The 19,182-nt window shown below is 50.1% G+C and overlaps 1 protein-coding gene across 8 annotated transcripts in view; it reads right to left on the minus strand.

Annotated features, from left to right (window-relative positions):
• The window catches only part of WNK3 (WNK lysine deficient protein kinase 3), a 73,513-nt gene that overhangs the window by 39,163 nt on the left and 15,168 nt on the right, over positions 1-19,182 (minus strand). For all 8 annotated transcript variants that reach the window (XM_090060674.1, XM_090060673.1, XM_090060675.1 and 5 more), the window contains 3 exons: positions 12,389-12,991; positions 5,299-5,471; positions 2,347-2,567 (listed from right to left, as the gene is read on the minus strand). In XM_090060674.1, the coding sequence (XP_089916800.1) occupies positions 2,347-2,567; positions 5,299-5,471; positions 12,389-12,865 (871 nt within the window). In that variant the 5' untranslated portion in view covers positions 12,866-12,991. The remainder of the gene's footprint in view (positions 1-2,346; positions 2,568-5,298; positions 5,472-12,388; positions 12,992-19,182) is intronic.

Consider the following 19,182-nt stretch of genomic DNA (forward strand, 5'->3'; position numbering starts at 1 on the left):
GCCAATCAGAGTGCAAATACAGTGTTTGTACAGATGGTGGTGCAGCAGAGCACCACCATGATGGCAGGGACACAGGGGATGGAGCAGGGGCGACAAGGCCAGCAGCAGGGGATGGATCTAGCAGCAGTGAGCAGGGGATAGACCCTGGAGCGAACGGAACTGGGGGGGGAGGGGAGGCCAGCAGCACTGGCTTACCCCCCCTGCCCTGATCCCTGCAGGTGGTGACAATGGAGCAGGGGAGAATGAGGCCACCAGAGCTGGCCTTGCCCCCCACCCCTGCTCCTTGGAGGTGGTGGTGGCGGCAGCGGCACAGGGTGGGGAGCAGGGTTGGGATGCCGCAGGGGGAGCGAGGCCACCAGCGCTCACCTCAGCCCGTCCCTCCGCACTTCCATTGCCACTGATTGCAGGGCAGATGCATGCCAATGAGGTGGTGGTGCGGGAAGGAGTGGGCCTGATGTGGGGTGAGGGGGGAGAAAGACAAGTGAGCCCGCAGTGGCGGTGGGGCAGGAAGCAGCGGGCCCAGCCCAGCCTGATGCAGCAGCAGCAGGGAAAGGGAGGAGCGGGCCTCCTCCTCACCTCAGTCCCAGGCCCAGTCCACATTGGGCCCGGGCCTGCTCCTCCCCTCCCCTGCCATGGGGAGGTGGGGAGCAGGCCGACACTCCAAGAAGCAGAAGAGAAGAGGGGAGAGGGCTCCCCCTCCCCTTGCCTCGTCATTCTTGAAAGACTAAGATGGAAACAACCAGAGTGCGAATATAGCATTCGGACAGGAGTTGGCAGCATGGTGAAGTGACACCATGATGGTGGGCACACAGGAGACAGATCTGGGGGGGGGGGGGGGCGGGGGACAGGAGTGTGAGGTCAGCAAAGCTGGCCTTGCCACCCCCTGCCCTGCTCCCTGGAGCTGACAGCAACAAAGCAGAGGAATGGGGGTGGGGAGCAAGGCCAGCAAAGTTGGCCTCGCCCCCACCTTGCTCCTCGGAGGTGGCAGAGGTGGCATGGGGGGAGCAGAATCAGGACACCGCAGGGGGTGGGGCCAGGCCAGCTCCTCTGCTCCCTGCAGGCAGCGACTATGGAAGGAGGGGCCAAGGCCAGTGCTGCTGGCCTCACCCTCTCTCTCCTGTGCTGCTCCCTCCCAAAGTGGGGGGAGGAGCAGGCCCGAGGGTGGGGGAGAAGCTGGCCCTCTGCGGCAGGGGGTGAGGAGCAGCAGACCCAGGCTGATGCGGGGTTGAGGGGGTGGGGTGGGAGGAGTGTGCCTAGCCCCGAAACAGGGGCAGGGAGGGTATGGGGGCACACAAGGCCTGGCCTGGCTTGGCCCCAAAATGGAGGGTATGGGGTGGGGACACGCTGGGTCCAGTCTGGCCCAGAAATGGCAGTAGGAAGGTTGGGGTGGGGTGGGCCTGGCCCCAAAACAGTGGCAGGGAGGCGGGGGGAGAGGGAGCAGGCCCAGCTCTGCAGTGGAGTGGTGGAAAGGGGAGGGGGTGTCTAGCCCCAAAGGGTGCGTGTGTGTGTGTGTGCGCGTGCGCTCAGGGGAGGCACAGCTGGACATAAGTCTCTGTCCCCACCCACCTGTCATTCTTGATGGGCATTTGGCTAGTACAATCATAAAATCATAGAAAATTAGAATTGGAAGGGGCCTCAGGAGGTCATCTAATCCAACCTTCTCAAAGCAGGACCATCCCCAACTATCTCATTCCAGCCAAGGCTTTGTCTAGCCGAGTCTTAAAAACCTCCAAGGATGAAGACTGTATAACGTCTCTGGGTAACCTGTTCCAATGTTTCATTACCCTCCTAGTGAGAAAGGTCTTCCTAATATCTAACCTGAACTTCCCTTGCTGCAACTTCAGACTATTGCTTCTTGTTCTGTCTTCTCTTCTCCAGACTAAATAAGCCCTGTTCCCACAGCCTCTCCTCAGAAGTCATGTGCCCCAGCCCCATAACCATTTTTGTTGCCCTCCGCTGGACTCTCTCCAACTTGTCCATATCCATTCTGTAGTGGGGTCCCAAAACTGGACACAGTACTCCAGATGTGGCCTCACCAGTGCTGACTAGAGGGGAAGAATCACATCCCTTGCTCTGCTGGCAACACTCCTACCAATGCAGCCCAGTCTGCTGTTCGCCTTCTTGGTAACAATGGCACACTGTTGGCTCATATTCAGCTTATTGTCACTGAAACCTCCAAGTCCTATTCTACAGAGCTGCTGCCTAGCCAGTTAGCCCCAGCCTGTACTGGTACATGGGACTGTTCTGTCTTAGGTGCAGGATCTTCCATGCTATTGCCCACGTGATGTCATCTGCCATCGGTCCCTGACCCCATCGTCAAGGCCAGGAATTTGCATCTTCACCTACCAATAACACTCTTGGCAAAAGACGTGCGCATCAGGGTGGCCAGCCCCAGGTCCCCAATCTTCACTGAGCCTGTGGGGCCTGTAATGAAGATGTTGTCACACTTGAGGTCCCGGTGGATGATGGGGGGTGTGCGGGTGTGCAGAAAGTGAAGCCCTTTCAGGATCTGCCGGCACCAGCTCCTCAGGACCTTGGGTTTCATCACTTTGAAGCGTTTCAAGTACCTGCAAGCATGAGGACAAGAAAGGCAGCATCAGGGTCAGATTCAGGGGGGTGCAGTTTTCAACCCCCCCACCCACTTTAATTTCTGCTGAATTAAAACCAACTGCCTGAAAGAGGCAATGGCATTTCTATTCAGGCAGTAGCTGAGGTAGCCAATTGAAGCCAATTATTAGAACTGGGAGACCATAGAATAAGATGCCCAGGGAAGTTGTGGGTCCTCCATCATTGGAAGTACTCAAGAAAAGGTTGGACTGCCAGTGGTCAGGGATGATCTAGGTATTGCTATACCTGTATTTTACTTTGGGGATTTCCCAGGCTTCTGGGATTGTTGGTTGCCCCCTCCCCGCCCCCACAGCTTTCTGCTACATGTCAGAGTAAGCCTCTCAGACGCATTGGGTGTTGGCTGCAGCCCAGGCTGTGGATGGCAACTGTGCTAATGCTCCTGCTGGGACTCAAACCTGGAGGTTTCTGGCTAGAGGGTCTTGCCCCTCTGCTCAGGGTCAGACTGATGTTGCTTTTAGAGTCAGGAGGGAATTTTACCCCATGGTCAGACTGGTACGGACTGGGGGGGCTGTGTGGGGGGGTCACCTTCCTTTGTAGCAGAGGGCACAGCCTCTACTTGGGATATCTGGACTGTACATTAACAACCATTAAAGCAGTAGGAAATTGGCTGCTGTGGTCCTTCTGCTTTTCCTGTGGCAGGTTCAGGCACAAAGTCTAGTTTTTTTTTCAGGATTGACATTAGTTCTGTGAAGAGTCTAGATGATGGGTTTGTCTGGGATGGTTTGGGTAGGGATGGTGCTTCCTCAGGCAGGGTCTTGGACTACATGTGACCTCTGGAGGTCCCTTCCAGCCCTACCTCTCTCTGATGTCTATGGCTCATTGTCATCTCTCTGATTCTTGTTAATCTCTTCACTCCACAGAGATGAACAATCCTCTCCTTTGGAATAAACTTGATGTTCTACTAGTCAAGCTATCCTTTCCTCTGCCATGTTGTTCTGTTGGTCACTCCTAGTAATGTCTCTCTTCTGTTTCTGAGCCTCAGAGACTGTTTTTACCTCTAGTGAAAAACATTAACTCAGATGTGGTCCTATCAACTCAGTGTGGACACGACTGACAGTGAAGTATTGGAGGCACTGCCGTATAAGCATACAGAAGTTGGGCTGGAATGGACTTCCAGAGGTCATACCTATTCCAACCCTGTGCTTGATGTAGGATTATCCCTATTATCCCTGTCAAGACATTCAATCTGAGTAAGAGATGTGCATTTATCTATAATGACTACAGGACTAATAACGTGCTATCTTTTGACAATTTTTGTCTAATTTGCTATGTTTTTAAATTGAATGTATAATCTAGCAAATCCATGCATATTCCGATAGTTAAGAGGATAACATAAGAACTGACATTGACTGGATCAGACCATAGGTCCACCTTGCCCAGTCTCCCATCTTGCATAGTGGCAGAGAGTGGATCCTGAAGGGAAAGTGAACTGGGTCTGACCAGGGTTCTTTCCACTGTTTCCTTCTCACTCACAGCCTCTAGCATTTAAGGTCTAGGAAGTTCTGATTCAGAGGCTGTATCCTTAAAAACTAAAGCCCACAGGACTAATGACACTACTAGCCTTTGACTATTCTTGCCTAGGTGCTGTGTTTTTTTAACTCTATATATAATCTAGAAAATCAGTACATATTCCAATAATTCTATTGTTTTTTGTTTGGATCTTAAACTGAATACTACAATGAAAGCCCTCCTAACATATTAGTAAAGCTTCTAGTTTCTCTTTAAGTGGAGAAATATATATGTTGTGTTGTATGTGATAATGAGCCATGCCATCCCAACACCTCACCTTTTTAAAACCATAGATCTGCCCATGGGTGGCATGTTGTATGCCGGAAAATATGGCATGTGAAGTTGCTGCTCCACTTTGCCACTAGGTGGTGGGAACATATTTCCTAGCCCCATGTGTCCCAAGTAGGATGCTGGGGCATACTGGGGTGCCCCAAGATCTTTTCAGAGGTGCTATGGGGGCACTACATGATGTCATCACTGGTAGGGATGCATACAAAAGTCACAAGATGAGCCCAGGGATTTCAAATAGGAATCCAGAGTGTTAAAAAACATCCTGACCTGCTGTGGGTTTTCTAGGTACTTTGCAAGAGGCTTTGTTTTTTCCCCTAAGCTCCATTCATTTGTTATTAAGACCTGGTATTTTCTGAGAGTGCCTTGAGCCTAATGAGGGATACTGTCATACTCTGCCTTCCTTGGGCAAACAGTTATTGCAGGATAAATTCTGGACACACCACACTTATACCAAGGTAACTTTTACTCATGTGGTTTTACCCCTGATTTTCTACCTTGGATTTGAGAGTACAGCCCTACATCTTGCAGCCACCCTTTTGTTTACTACTGGCCTCCATGGCTGATTAAGCTAAACTTTTGGTATCCAGAGCATCCTGACAATAAAAAGAAAAAAGGTCAGTAAAAAAGTCTGCGGACTGTCAGTGAAAAAAAAAAATTGGGTGGGGGCTGGCAACCCTAGATATTGCCCTGAAATCAAGGACTGTCCCAGGACATCTGGGCTGGCTGGATGCTATAGGAACAAGCTTGTGAGGCCCCTGGGTTGGATCAAAAGAGCAAGGATAGGTTAACATCAAAAGAAAACCACTAGCTCAACTACACCTGGAGTGGGGGAGAAAGAATGGGGGTGAAGAGGAAGGGGGAGGGACTCACGTCTTCAGTGTCCCAGATGTCATAAGCTCAGTGACCAACACGATGCACTTCTTCCCCTTCACTGTGGACTCCCATGAGTCATAGAAGCGGACAATATTGGGGTGTTGCAAGCCTTTCAACATCTCTGCTTCTTCCTTGAACCTCTGCTGTTCGGCTTTGGTCAGCTTCCTGTCCTGAAGAGGGTAGAACGGTCACAGTATCGTACCAACTGGAAGCTGTGTGGGGGTGGAATCCTGCATAAGGCTGGTTAGTTAGAACAGTGAAGCAGTGGAATAGATGCCCAGGGAAATTGGGGACTCTCCATCCATGGAGGTGCTCAAGAAGAGGATGGACAGCTATGGGTCAGGGATGATTTAGGCAGTGTGATGTCTAAATTCTACTATGGCGATTTCCTAGGCTTCTGGGCTTTCCTCTCCTCCCCACTTTTCTGCTACATGTATTGGGGTGTCTTTACGTCTCCCTCAGCGGAATTGAGTGTTGGCTGCAGCCCAGGTTGGGGATGGTGACTGGGCTGTGTCAATGCTCATGCTGGGACTCAAACCAATGAGGTTCCTGGCTAAGGGTCTTGCCCCTCTGCTCAAGATCAGACCAGTGGCACCTGTGGGCCAGGGATTAAGCACCCCTACTACCTGGAGCAGGCCAGTGAACATCTCTCAGGTTATGTTCAGCTCAAGCATCTTCTACCAAAGCATGCAGGCTTGACCTAAAGCCATCATGAGATGGGGGAAAAATCCACCTTTTCTATTAGGAACCTGTTTTCAGTCACCCACGCCATTAAAAACTGAGGCTTTATTTGCATCTTTGTGGCTTAAAATCATGCTGGAAGGGACCTCCAGAGGTCACTTCTAGTCCAAAACCAAGCCTGAGGCAGGACCATCCCTGTCCAAATGAGCCCAGACAAATCCACTGTCCAAACTCTTCATAAAACTACTGTCCATCCTGACACAATACCAGACATCACACCCAACCCTGCCACAGAGAGAGCAGTGGAACCACAGCAGCTAACATCCTACTGCTGTAAATGGTTTTTAGTATATGTTCCAGAGATCCCAGGTAGAGCCATGTCCCTACCACCATGGAAGCCAAGCCCCATGAGTCCGTATCAATTTGCCCAGAGGGTCAAATTCCTTCCTGACCCCAAATGTGGCATCAGTTGGACCCTGAGCAGGGGGACAAGAACCTTTAGCCAGGAACCTCAAGGTTTGAGTCCCAGCAGGAGCATTGGCACAGCTGAATCACCATCCCGAGCCTGGGATTCAGCTGACACTCAATGCCTCTGACAGAGGCTTAACCCTCCCACCCCCCAAACTCACATTTAGGGTCAGGAAGGAATGTTACCCCTTGGTCAGATGGTATGGACTAAGGAGGGCGGAGGGGGGGGGCGGCTGTTCTGCCTTCCCATGTAATAGGGGGCATGGCCTCTAACTGGGATCTCTTGAGCTTATATAACAACCTTTATAGTAGCAGAACACTGGCTGTCATGGTTCTGCTTTTCCTGGGGCAGGTTGGGGTGTGATGTCTGATGCTGTATCAGGGTAGACAGTCACTTTATCACGAGGTTAGGTAACTGATGTGTCGGGGATGGTTTGAATAGGGCTGATCCTGCCTCAGGCAGGGTGTTGGACTAGATGTGACATTTGGAGGTCCCTTCCAGCTCCATATCTCTAAGATTTCTTTGAAACATGTATATTGTGTTGTATGTGATGACACCACCTATAGCTCCTTTTCTAACATCCCAGATATACACATGGCAGGATAGAGATCAGTTTTGAAAAAACATTCCATGATCATTAAAAAAATTACCCATGTGAGCAAAGACAAAAATACTGAAGCATTTCAACAGACCTCTGAGAAGTTACTAGGACAAAGGCATCTTCCTACAGAAATCTGGCACGTCACAGTTTAAAATCTAGGCCCCACAGCTACTTTGCCTACATATATGGATAGATCATAGGTTTATCGGAATGGTGGGCTAGAATACATCTCATGAGGTCACACTGACCTCAGACCCCTACTCCAGACAGGATGCCTGACAAAACCATCTAAGCCTAGAGTCTGTCCAACTTGCTCTTGGACTTCTCCAGGGATGGAGACTCCACTGCATCTCTGGGCAGCCTGTTCCTATGCTTGACCTCCATCAGAGGAAGCAAGTTTCTCCTTATCTGCAGCCTTAGTTTCCTCTGCTGCAGCTTGAGGCCATTGCTTCTAGTCCTGCCCCTCACAGCCACAGAGAAAAGCCCATTTCCATTCTCTTAGTTATTGCCCTTTACACTTTCCTATAACCATACAATCCAAGATGGGATCTTAGGGATGTCAGGCTGGAAAGGACCTCATGAGGTCACCTTGATCCCAACCCCCTGCTCCAGGCAAAACTGTCTCCATCTAAACCATCGCAACCCAGTGTCTATCCAACCTGCTCTTGGACATCTCCAGGGATGGAGACACCACAGCTCCACAACCAGATCCAATGTTTGACCACCCTTAGTCAGCAAGTTCTTCCTCATCTCCAGCCCCAGTTTTCTCTGATTGAGACTGTTGTTCCTAGTCCTGTTCCCTGCAGCCACAGAGGGACTGGGACTGAAACCAGTCATCACCCTTCAGGGATGGAAAGGCTGCGATTCAATCCTCCCTCCATCTTCTCTTCCCCAGATTCCATCCCCCAAGCTCTTCTAGCCTGTCCCAATCAGTCTTACTTCTCAGGCTTCTAAATCAGGGGTTGTCAACTGTTTTTAATAAGTGTACCCCTGGTGGCTGGACACAGAGCAGGATGCAGGGGGTGTACACAGCTGGATGTGGAGTGGTGGTAGCATAGGGTGGTGGGTGGCAGCAGCAGCTGCTGCATGCGAGCTTTCCTTCCCCTCCCACAAAATCCGGCTGGCCAGGCAGCACCTGTGCAGCCTGCAGAGGGGTACTACTGCCCTCGCCCCCTCCCAGCTCTGCACCTGGGAGGCGGCAGCACAGGGTGGTGGGTGGCAGTGCTCCATCCCTGCCTGCCTGCACATACCCCCTAGGGCCTTTCCAAGTACGGGTTGATAAACCCTGCTTTAAATCATCTCTAGCCTCTCTGTCATAGCCCTTCAGGGACTGAAATACTGTGATCAAATCCCACCCCCATGGTTTTCTCTCCACCAGATGAAATAATCCTAGTTCTTTCATCTTTTCCTTCTAAGCTTCTCCCCGTCAAAACTATCCTGGCCCATTGGGCCCTTCTGAGTTTTTTGCAACTGAAGTATTACCCTTATTGTATTTTCTTCATCAACCAAAGAGTGAAAGCAAAGAGTTGGCATTTTCTGAGGAGGGCCTTGGGGCTAATAAAGGGCGTCTGGATCCTGAGAGCACTCCCCAATGTGTCACAAGACCATCCTGTCCTCTTCTCCACTTTCTAGAGATTTCCTGTACCCAGGATGTTCTTTGTATCAATGGCCAATTCAGAACCAGCCTGACCACTTTGCAAGGAAGTTTGATCAAGGGCTGAATGGTTCTTCTATAAAAGAAAGCCAGTTCTTTTTGCAGGTCACTTCGGGAATGCACCATGTAATCTTTCCCTCATCAATAAACCAAAGTAAACATGCAGGCACTTAAATGAGCTGATAGTTGAGAAAGTAGCCAAAAGGCAAAGGGTCAAGGTTGTCATCTTTTTGTTTTCACCTGTACTTCTAGTGGGAAAGACAATGAGAACCAGGAAGGAGTATGGACAAAAGGCTGAAAGTATTTGTCAGGTAAATAAACTAGTACAGATCCATCCTTGTGTAGGTTACAAGGCTCCTTGCATGGCCGAGTCAAAATTAAGCAAAAAAAAAAAAAAGACAATTAATCTTTCATGGCCCAGCTACCAGACTACAGTGAGGCAGTGGACTAGATGCCCAGGGAAGTTGTGGACTTGCCACACTGGAGGGGCTCAAGAAGAAGTTGGACAGCCACCAGTCAGGGATGATCTAAGTATCGTGATGCCTATATTCTACTATGGGGATTTTCCAGGCTTCTAGGCTTTACTGGTTGCCTGCTCTTGCTGCTACATGTCAGGGTGTTTTTAAGCCTCCTTCAGAGGCACTAGTTGTTGGCTGCAACTCAGGCTGAGGATGGTGACTGGGCTCAGAGTATCCTGACTAGAGAGTCTTACCCTCTGGGTCAGACTAATGCCACATTTGGGAGCAGGAAGGACTTTTATCCCCTGGTTAGATTGCTATAAACTGGGAGGGGGGATGGGTATTGCATTCCTCTGTAGTGGGGGCATGGCCTCTACCTGTGATCTGTGGAGCGTATATTAACAACCTTTGACAGAAGCAAAATGTTAGCTGCCATGGTCCCCCTGCTTTCCCTGTGGCAGTTTTGGTTGTCATGTCTTGTGTCAGGATTTAACAGTAGTTTTATGAAGAATTTAGATGATGGATTTGTCTGGATGGTTTGGACTGCCTTGAGGATGGGGTTGAACTAGAGGTGACCTCTGGAGATCCCTTCCAGCCTGATGTCACCATGATTTCTCTATGATTATCAAATGCCTTTTTTTTTTACCAAGCAACATAAATCTATTGGGATGAGGTACAGGTACGTTGATTTCTCTTATGGGAGGGAAATGCTGTTTCAGCACAGACCATGGAATGACTGTATTTTCTTGTATACAACACACCCTGGAATAAGACACCTGATTCTGTGGGGTCTCCCAGCCTCCTGCAGAGCCATTAGTGTGGGGTGAGCCTTAAGAAGACACCTGCATCTGCTGTAGCAGCTCCTTGAGCTGGAAGAGAGTCTGTCCAACCTGCCAGGGATAGAGGCTCCACCATGTCTCTAGGCAGCTTGTTTTCATGCTCAACCTCGTTCAGAGGCAGCACATTCCTCCTCATCCCCAGCCTCAGTTTCCCTTGCTACAGTTTGAGGACACTGCTCCTAGTCCTGTCTCCCATGACCAAAGAGAAAAGCCCATCTCTGTCCTGTCATCCCCTTCCTGCTTTCTCAAAGTCCTATGATCTGAGAAGGCATCATGGGGATGTTGGGCTGGAAGGGGTCTTAGGAGACCACCTCAACCCCAGCCCTCTGACTCCAGGCAGGATCATCCCTGACTAAACCATCCCAGTCCAGTGTCCATCTGTGACAGGGCACTTAGCATGCTTGTCAGTTTAAGAGGAGAGAATGATTTAGAAAAAGCTCAGGTAATAATAAAGCAAGACACCTGTAGGAAGGGGCTGCGCTTGAAATATATATAAACTCAGGGCCTGTGGTAGATGGGCAATCTTACCCTAGCAGCTGACAGGGAAGATGCTCCTGAGCTGGCTGCTGAGTGAGTGACTCTGGCTCACACCAACTACATCCATGGGTGTGTAGCCTTAGGCCCAGCAGAACCACCAGCATGTAGCCTTAGGGCTGGGAAACAGCTGGTGGTTTGTGGAAGGGACTACTTGGAGGTAAAGGAGGTCCCAGCTGGCCTAGAAGAGAGGAGCCAGAGGGCTCAAAAAGAGAGCAGAGGGCCCAGGGAGCAGATAGGGCCAGGGTGCCCATATGTCTCACTGGCCTAGAAGTGGGGCCAGGGCTCAGGAAAAGCCAAAAGTCAAGGAGGACCAGAGCCAGACACTGGCAGGGCTAGAGAGCCCATGGGTCTCAACTGGCCTACAAGCGGGGCCAGGATCTAAGGAGAAGGACCGAAAGCCAGGGGGGCCACAGCTGGAGATTGAAGGGCCCAGAGTGGCTCAGAGAGGGGCTGGCATAAGAACAAATGGATCCAATAGCCTGTAGGGGCAGTTATAATCCAATTAGTATGTGTAACATCTGTGAGGCATGGGCATGGGTACTGGGGAGGACAGAGCCCATATAATTAGCCCTTAAGGTGGAGAGTGGAGATAATGTGAGGTGAGAAGTGTAAGATCAAGCATGGGAAGTCCTGGGGCAGCCTCCCTTTTTCAAAAAGATAAATACAACAAGGCATGGCAGACAAGTGGGAGACTGCCCAAAAGCAAGTGAAGTTGACAAGGTCTAAGGGGGCTTCAGGGGCATCAAGGACACCCCTGGAGTAGGATCTTGTTACACCACCCAGCCTACTCTTGGACATCTCCAGGGATGGAGATTCCACCACCTCTCTGTGGAGATTCCACAACCCGTTCCAATGCTTTACCTCCCTCAGAGGCAGCAAGTTCCTCCTCATCTCCAACCTCAGTTTGCCCTGCTGCAGCTTGAAGCCAATGATCCTAGTTCTGTCCCCCATGGCCACAGATAAAAGCCCATCTCCATCTTTTCTGTCATTATCCTTCAGGGATGGGAAGGCTGTGATCTAGCCCCCCCCAACTTCTCTTCTTCAGACTCAACCCCTTGAGCTCTTCCAGCTTGTTCTCATCAGACCCCTAAATCATCTCCACCCTCTCTGGCACTGGCCTTCAAAAAGGCTGTAATCCGATCCGCATTCTAGCATCACTTCTCCAGACTCAATCCCCCAAGATCATTCAGCCTGTCCCTATCAGGGTCAGAGGGTGGCCAGAATCTGGAACGGGCTGCCAAGGGAGGTGGTAGTATCACCCAACTTGGAGGTCTTCAAGAAAAGGCTAGATAGGCACCCGGCTGGGGTCATCTGATCTCAGTCCTTTTTCTGCCTGGGGCAGGGGGTTGGACACGATGATCCTTCGGGGTCCCTTCTGACTCTACAATCTATGAATCTATGAATCAATCCTACCTCCCAGGCTCCTCATCACTTGGGTCTGTCTGCACTGGACTCTTTGCAACATGTCCATCTCCTTCTTGATGTGCACAGCCCAAGACTGGACATAGAACACCAATGCCAAACAGAGCAGGAGAATCCGTGCCTTTGATTTGCTCCTGTTAATACACTCCAAGAAGCTCTTGGGTTTTTTGTTGGTCAATAAGGGCACAGCAGGTAGTGGTGGTAAGACATGGAGGGTGTAGAAGCTCCATATCCTGTGTCTCCAGCCACGGCGAGCCCCCATGCCAAGTGCAGACATATCACACAGACAAGAGGACTCATCTCTGGCCTTTCTACCTCTCCCCGCCAAAATCTGTTAGGTGGGAGCTGGAGTTTTTAAAGGAAGCGTGAGTTCAACACTGTCCCCCGCCCACCTCCCACACCTGCACCATAGAGCAAGGCACACACCTGAAGTTCGCACCATGCCACTTCCACCCACGTCTCTGTGTCCAGCCCTTTGAAGACTGTCTTAAAAGCCCCGCGACCCAGCTCAATGTCAAACTTGAGAAACCGGCCACCAGGGGAGGTGGCCACAGCTTTCATCTCTGCCTCCTCCTCGATCTCCTTTTTGGTCTTCTCCTTGGGGGGCTCTGAAGCAGCTTTGGGGCCTGGCTCGCTCTTGGCATCCTGTCCAGCTAGGAGAAGGCCAGTGGAGAAATGTTCTTCTGGCTGGGCACCTGGCCCCAACTGGTCTCGTTCCTCCATGATCTCCACGCTCTTCCGAAAGAAGCGCTTCCTCTCTGTAGGGCCCCCACCAGAAGCTAGGGAGTGGGCAGGCTTCTTGCCCTCCATGGTCAAAGCAGTCTCTGCCATGAGGATGTCGCCTTCCAAGGAGACACCTCCTTGGGGCTTCTCAGGCTCTTCTGTGCCAGAGTCTGTGGCCATGGTTAACCATGTGGGCCCCCCACAGGGAACCCAGGGGAGGGTGTTTGCTCAGTTTTCCCTTCACGATGCCGGGTGCATCGTGATGTTAGCACCGTTGGTTTCCTACTGGAGTGTCCCCATGGCAACCTGCGGAGGAGGGGAAATACAGGTGGGGAAGAGGGGTTGGGGAGGAGGAGGAGGAAGAAAAGAAGATTTGTTTCCAGGAGGTGATAGCCACTGAGACTGCAAAATGATCTCCAGGTTGGGGTGGGGGCTCTATATAAAAAACTCATTATAAAGCCACAACCCACCCATCTCCCTCCAGCTTAGCCCCCAATTCCAGCTTTGCAAACCTCTGCTTACCGTCCTTTCTAGCACACAACACCCCTCCCCCCAACAACTCATAAGAACATATGGACTGTCACTGAACATATGTTCAGACCTTAGGTCCATCTTGCCCTGTCTCCTGTGTCATATGGCCATAGAGAGCAGATGCTGAGAAAGAAAGTGAGCTGGGTCTGATGAGGGTTTTTTCCCCTGTTCCTTTCTTACTTGCAGCCTCCAGCACTGAAAGTCTGGGGAGTTCTGATGCAGAGGCTGCACCCCTCACTCCCCTGCTCAGTACTTACTGTCTAGCCCCTTGGTGACTGGCTACACTCTCAGCTTCCACCACATCTGGTAGCAATAAGCTCTACCCTTTAATGACACACTGGAGGAAAGAGAACTGCCTTGTGTTAGTTTTAAACTGACAACCTGTTAGTTTCATGTGGTGAACCATTGTTCTTGTCTGGTGAGGGACAGTCAATAACAAATCCCTATTGACTTCCTAAGTGCTATTTAGTGTTTTGGAAACCCTCATCATGTCCCCCCTCAAGTGTTACTTTTCTAAACTAAGCAGACCTGTCTGTCTGTCTATCTAACCACACTCTATCCATCCATGCCTCCATCTATCCATCCCACACTCTGTATCCGTTTCTCCGACTATCCACCCCATACTATCCACTTATCCATGCTACATGCCATCTATCCATCTCTTCATCTATCCCACACTCCATCCATCTCTCAATCTGTTCATTATACACTCTATCCATTTATCTCTCCTTCTGTCCACCTTACACTCTTATTTGTCCATATATTCACCCCACCATCTTATCTGTCGATCTATCCACCCCCTACATTCTATCCCCACCAACTCCCCACTTACCATATTTTCACACAAAACATGCCCCCAATTCTCTACTTATTGTACTTTATAGCATGCAACTTGACCCCTAACTCCCTGTTTACCACACTTTCCAGCACGTAACACCCCCACCCCCAACTCCCTCCTTACTGTATGGAGGCAGTACACAACATGTCCCCACCCCAACCCCAAGGAAACAAGCATCTAGTTTCTGAAAGGTGGAATGAGGAAAAGAAAGGATCTTTCCTTGTCTAGAAGGGGAAAAAGAAAGATCCCACAGCCAGCAGCTAGGCAACCCTGTGTGTAGCACTTAGAATCATAGACAGGTTGGGCTGGAAGGGACCTTGTGAAGTTATCTAGTCCAGTGGTTCTCAACCTTTTTTGTACCAGGATCCATTTGTAAACACTGATGACTAGTCCTGACCCACTGCCCCTCACACCCTAATTGCTGTTTCCCATGCCCAGATCCAAACCCCCCAGTGCACGGGGTAGAAGGAGCCCCCAAACAGCCCCTTGCAGGCTGGAACTCTGATAGCCTGCAATGGAAAAACCAGTTTCCCCATATTTTTCTTCTTTAAAGGAGAATCCATTTTTAAAGTTTGTTCGCAACCTTTTCATATATTCTTGTGATCCACTTTTGTGTTGCAACCCACAGGTTGAAAAACACTGATCTAGTCCAACACCCACCCAAAGGCAATATTATTCCTATCTGAACAATTCTATACAAAGCCAGTGTCGACCCTGACACAACCCCAAGACATAGCACCTGAAGCTGTCACTAGTAAAGCAGAGGGGACAACCATGGTCAACATCCTGCTGTGGCAAAAGTTGTTAATGGATTTGTCACTTTAGTTTCAATCCCTTCCACCCCCAGTAGAGGCCTAAGCAGCAGAAGTGACATTTACCACATTTCCTGGATTATAATGCACAGCCTGACTTCCAGTGACTGAATTTTTTGTGGAGGAAAGGGCATATTATAAACCCTTTGTCAGGCTGAGAAATGTCTGCAGATGGTCACGCTTCCTCAGCCTGATAAGGGGTGTTTGTGCCCGAAAGCTTGCTAAGAAGAATTTTTCAAACTATTTGAGTTGGTCTGATAAAAGATATCAGATTTACCCAAAGAACCTTGTCTGACATTATAAATGGGACATTACAGCATGGAGGTCAGGGGGCAACCTCTGAATCAGAACATCTTAGATCTCCCAAAGCTGGAAGCTGCAATGGGAGAAGAGAAGGGAGTCAGAAAGACTGCTTCCCCAGCATCACTGACCATGTAGTAGATAGAACTATGAACCATACAGGCATGGCAGGCTGGGGCCCTCCATGGAGATGCCATATTGTCTCATGTATGACACACCCAAAATACAAGGCACATCGTTTTTTAAAAGAAAAACGAAGAAAAATATTGTCCTGAGTTACATGTACATAGAGCAGGGACAGAGCCTTGTCTTTGGCTTACTTGCCCTCCCTTTCTTGCTTAACTCAAGCTGAAAGCCTAATCGCTGCTGAAAACTGGTCTCCAGGGTTTGATCCAGGATTCTGAGAAAAGAACTAGAATCTCTAAGACTGTGAAATACAAGTAGGGAGACCAGAAGCAGTTAGCAGACAGCAACATTGCCCTAAGAGAGGTTAGCTTAATTAGTGGAACATAAAGACAATTAAAAAAGAGAGATGATCATTAATGCCTCTGGGTATGAACAACCAGCCATGGCTTCCATGGACTCCCGCAGCTGTCTGAATAGAAATGCTGCTGTTACCTCACTGTGGAGCAGAATTCAAAGGACAGGACTTCTATTCCCAGCAGAAAATCAGTCAATACAGACACCTGCCCAATCTAGGGAGGCTCTGTATGTTGTCTGTGAGAAAATACAATAAAACTCTCCCTCAGTGGTTAGACAGAGCCATTAGCTGTATAACAATTACACTGCAGGGACAAAAAATGAAGAAACAGGACCAGGAGTGCAAGTTATGGGTTTCAGGGTTGGGGAGGGGGTGCTGAACTAGGAATGCCAGCCAGCAGCATTTCTATTCAGGCAGCAGTGAGGAAGTCATTGACTTCATGACTTATTATCATCTATTTGATTCCTGCTAATCTATTCACTCTGCAAGTGGTACAGACTCTCTCTCCTTTTTCACAGAATCATAAAAAGTGGGGCAGGAAGGGACCTCCAGGAGTCACCTCTAGTCCAACCCCCTGCCTGAGGCAGGATCAGCTCTATCCAAACCATCCCAAACAAATCCATCATCCAGACTCTTTGTAAAACTACCGTCCACCCTGACACAGCACCAGATATCACACACAAACCAGCCATAAGAAAAGCAGGGGGACCACGGCAGCCAATGTCCTGCTGCTATAAAAGGTTGTTAATATACACTCGTGAGACCCCAGGTGGGTGCCTTACGGTTAATATACACTTGAGAGACCCGAGGTAGGGACTTTACAGTGGGCATCTACTACAGACCACCCAACCAGGGGGAAGAGCTGGACCAGGACTTTTCCAATCAGCTTATGGAGGTGGTTAGGTCAAGGGATGTTATTGTCATGGGTGACCTAAACTACCCAGACATTTGCTGGGAGGAGCAGACAGCCACGTCTGACTGCTCGCGTAGGTTCCTGATGTATTACAGGACCTTCACCTTATCCAGGAAGTGCACAGCCACACTAGGGGTTAACGCTTTGCTGGACCTGGTCCTGGCTATGGGGGATGACCTGGTGAGGGGACTGCAGGTCCTTGACCACCTGGGCAGTAGCGATCATCACCTGCTGGATTTTACTATCCAATGCAGGGCGTCAAGGACTCACACCAAGGCTAAAGCCCTTGATTTCAGAAGGGCCAACTTCAACGAGCTTAGGAGGTTAGTGGGGGAGGCACTGAGAGCCCAGAAGGTAGAGGAGGTGGCAGTCCACGAGGGATGGTTGTATCTTCAGGGGGCAATCCTCCAGGCCCAAAGGATAACAGTCCCTGAGAGAAGCAAGGGCTGGGGGAAGAAACCCCCTTGGCTCAGCAAGGGCATTCAGCAGTGGCTGAGAACTAAAAAGGGGGCATACAACCAGTGGAAGGGAGGAGCTATCACCAAGGAGGAGTACTCCACCTCGGCCCGTGAGTGTAGGAGGGCTATTAGGAAGGCCAAGGCAGAGGTGGAATTCAGGCTAGCGTCCAGGATTAAGGACAACAAAAAGTCCTTTTTCCAAGTACACTGGGAGCAAGAAGAGGGCTCCAGGCAATATAGGGCCCCTGCAAGACACAAACGGTAATTTTGTGGCTACACCAGACAAGAAAGCTAATATTTTTAACAGTTTCTTTGCCTCTGTTTTCTTGAACAGGGACCAGGATATCCCACTTACCAGAGGCAAGGACAATCTCGGGGATAGCTCTGTCAGGCCTTCAGTCAGCACAGGTGTAGTTAAGGATCTTCTGGAAGGGCTAGACATTTTTAAATCTGCAGGTCCAGATGCCCTCCACCCAAAGGTGTTGAGGGAGCTGGTAGGGGTCACTGCAGAGCCCTTGGCCCGGCTGTATAAGCATTCATGGTCATCTGGCCAGGTCCCAGGGGATTGGAAACTGGCTAATTTGGTCCCAATTTTCAAGAAAGGGAGGCGGGAGAACCCAAGTAACTATAGGCCTGTAAGCCTCACCGCGGTGCTCAGGAAGATCTTGGAGAGAATCATCAAGGACCACATCTGTGGGGGGCTAGCAGGGCAGATCATGCTCGGGGCAATCAGCATGGGCTCATCAAAGGCAGGTCCTGCCTGACCAACCTGGTTGCCTTTTATGACCAGGTGACTAAATCCTTGGATGATGGTATTGCCATGGACTTAGTCTTTCTAGACTTTAAGAAGGCCTTTGACACTGTCTCTCACTCCATCCTCATCAATAAATTAAGCAACTGTGGCACTGATGCCTGCACAGTTGGATGAGTAAAAAATTGGCTGATGGGGTGCACTGAGAGTAGTGGTGGATGGGTTGTACTCAACCTGGTGAGAGGTGAGCAGTGGGGTATCCCAGGGCTAAGTCCTTGGGTCCACACTGTTTAACATCTTCATCAGCGACTTGGACGAGGGGGTGGAAAGCACGCTGTCCAAGTTTGCTGATGACACTAAGATGTGGGGTGAGGTGGACACACTTGAAGGGAGAGAGAGGCTGCAAATAGATTTAGACAGATGACAAAAGTGGGCAGACATGGTTTGATGTAGACAAATGCAGGTGCTGCACCTTGGGAGAAGGAACCCACAGCATATGTACAGGCTGGGGAGTTTCCTTCTTGAAAGCACAGAGGCAAAACAGGATCTCGGAGTCATTACTGACTCCAAGATGAACATGAGCCGCCAATGCCAGACTGCTGCCAGCAAAGCCAACCATACCTTGTCATGCATCCAAAGATGCATCTCAAGCTGGTCCAGAGAGGTGATACTCCTCTATGCGACTTTGGTCAGGCCGCAGTTGGAGTACTGTGTCCAGTACTGGGCACCACACTTCAAAAGGGATGTGGCCAGCCTGGAGAGGGTTCAGAGGAGGGCCACCCACTTGGTGAGAGGGAAGCAGGACAGACCCTATGAGGAGAGACTGCAGGACCTGAACCTGTTCAGCCTCAGCAAGAGGAGGCTGAAAGGGGACCTGGTGGCTACCTACAAACTCATCAGGGGAGATCAACAGCAAATAGGTAGAGCCCTTTTTTCCCCAGCACCACCTGGGGTGACGAGGAACTATTGTAATAAGCTGATGGAGAATAGGTTTAGGTTAGAGATCAGAAGGCAATTTTTTTACAGTCAGGGTGGCCAAAATCTGGTACCAGCTTCTCAGGGAAGTGGTCCTCGCCCCTACCTTGAGGAAATTAAAGAGGAGGTTGGATGATCACCTGTCTGGGGTCTTGTGAACCCAGCATTCATTCCTGCCTGTGGCAGGGGGTCAGGCTAGATGATCTGTTCAGGTCCCTCCTGCCCCTAGCTACTATGAAACTATGAAGACATTCTTGCCACTACAAAGAAGGGTGAACCCCATCCAATTCATATTAGTCTGACCATGGGGGGAAATTCTTTTCTAACCCCAACGTGTTATCAGACTGACCGAGCAAAGAGGCAAGACCCTCTAGCCAGGACCCACTGGGTTTGAGTCTCATCAGAAGTGCTGGCAAAGCCATCACCATCCCCAGCCTG

The sequence above is a fragment of the Crocodylus siamensis genome, chromosome 8 (genome assembly GCF_052110815.1).
Source record: "Crocodylus siamensis isolate JL-2025a chromosome 8, ASM5211081v1, whole genome shotgun sequence".
Lineage (NCBI taxonomy): Eukaryota > Metazoa > Chordata > Crocodylia > Crocodylidae > Crocodylus > Crocodylus siamensis.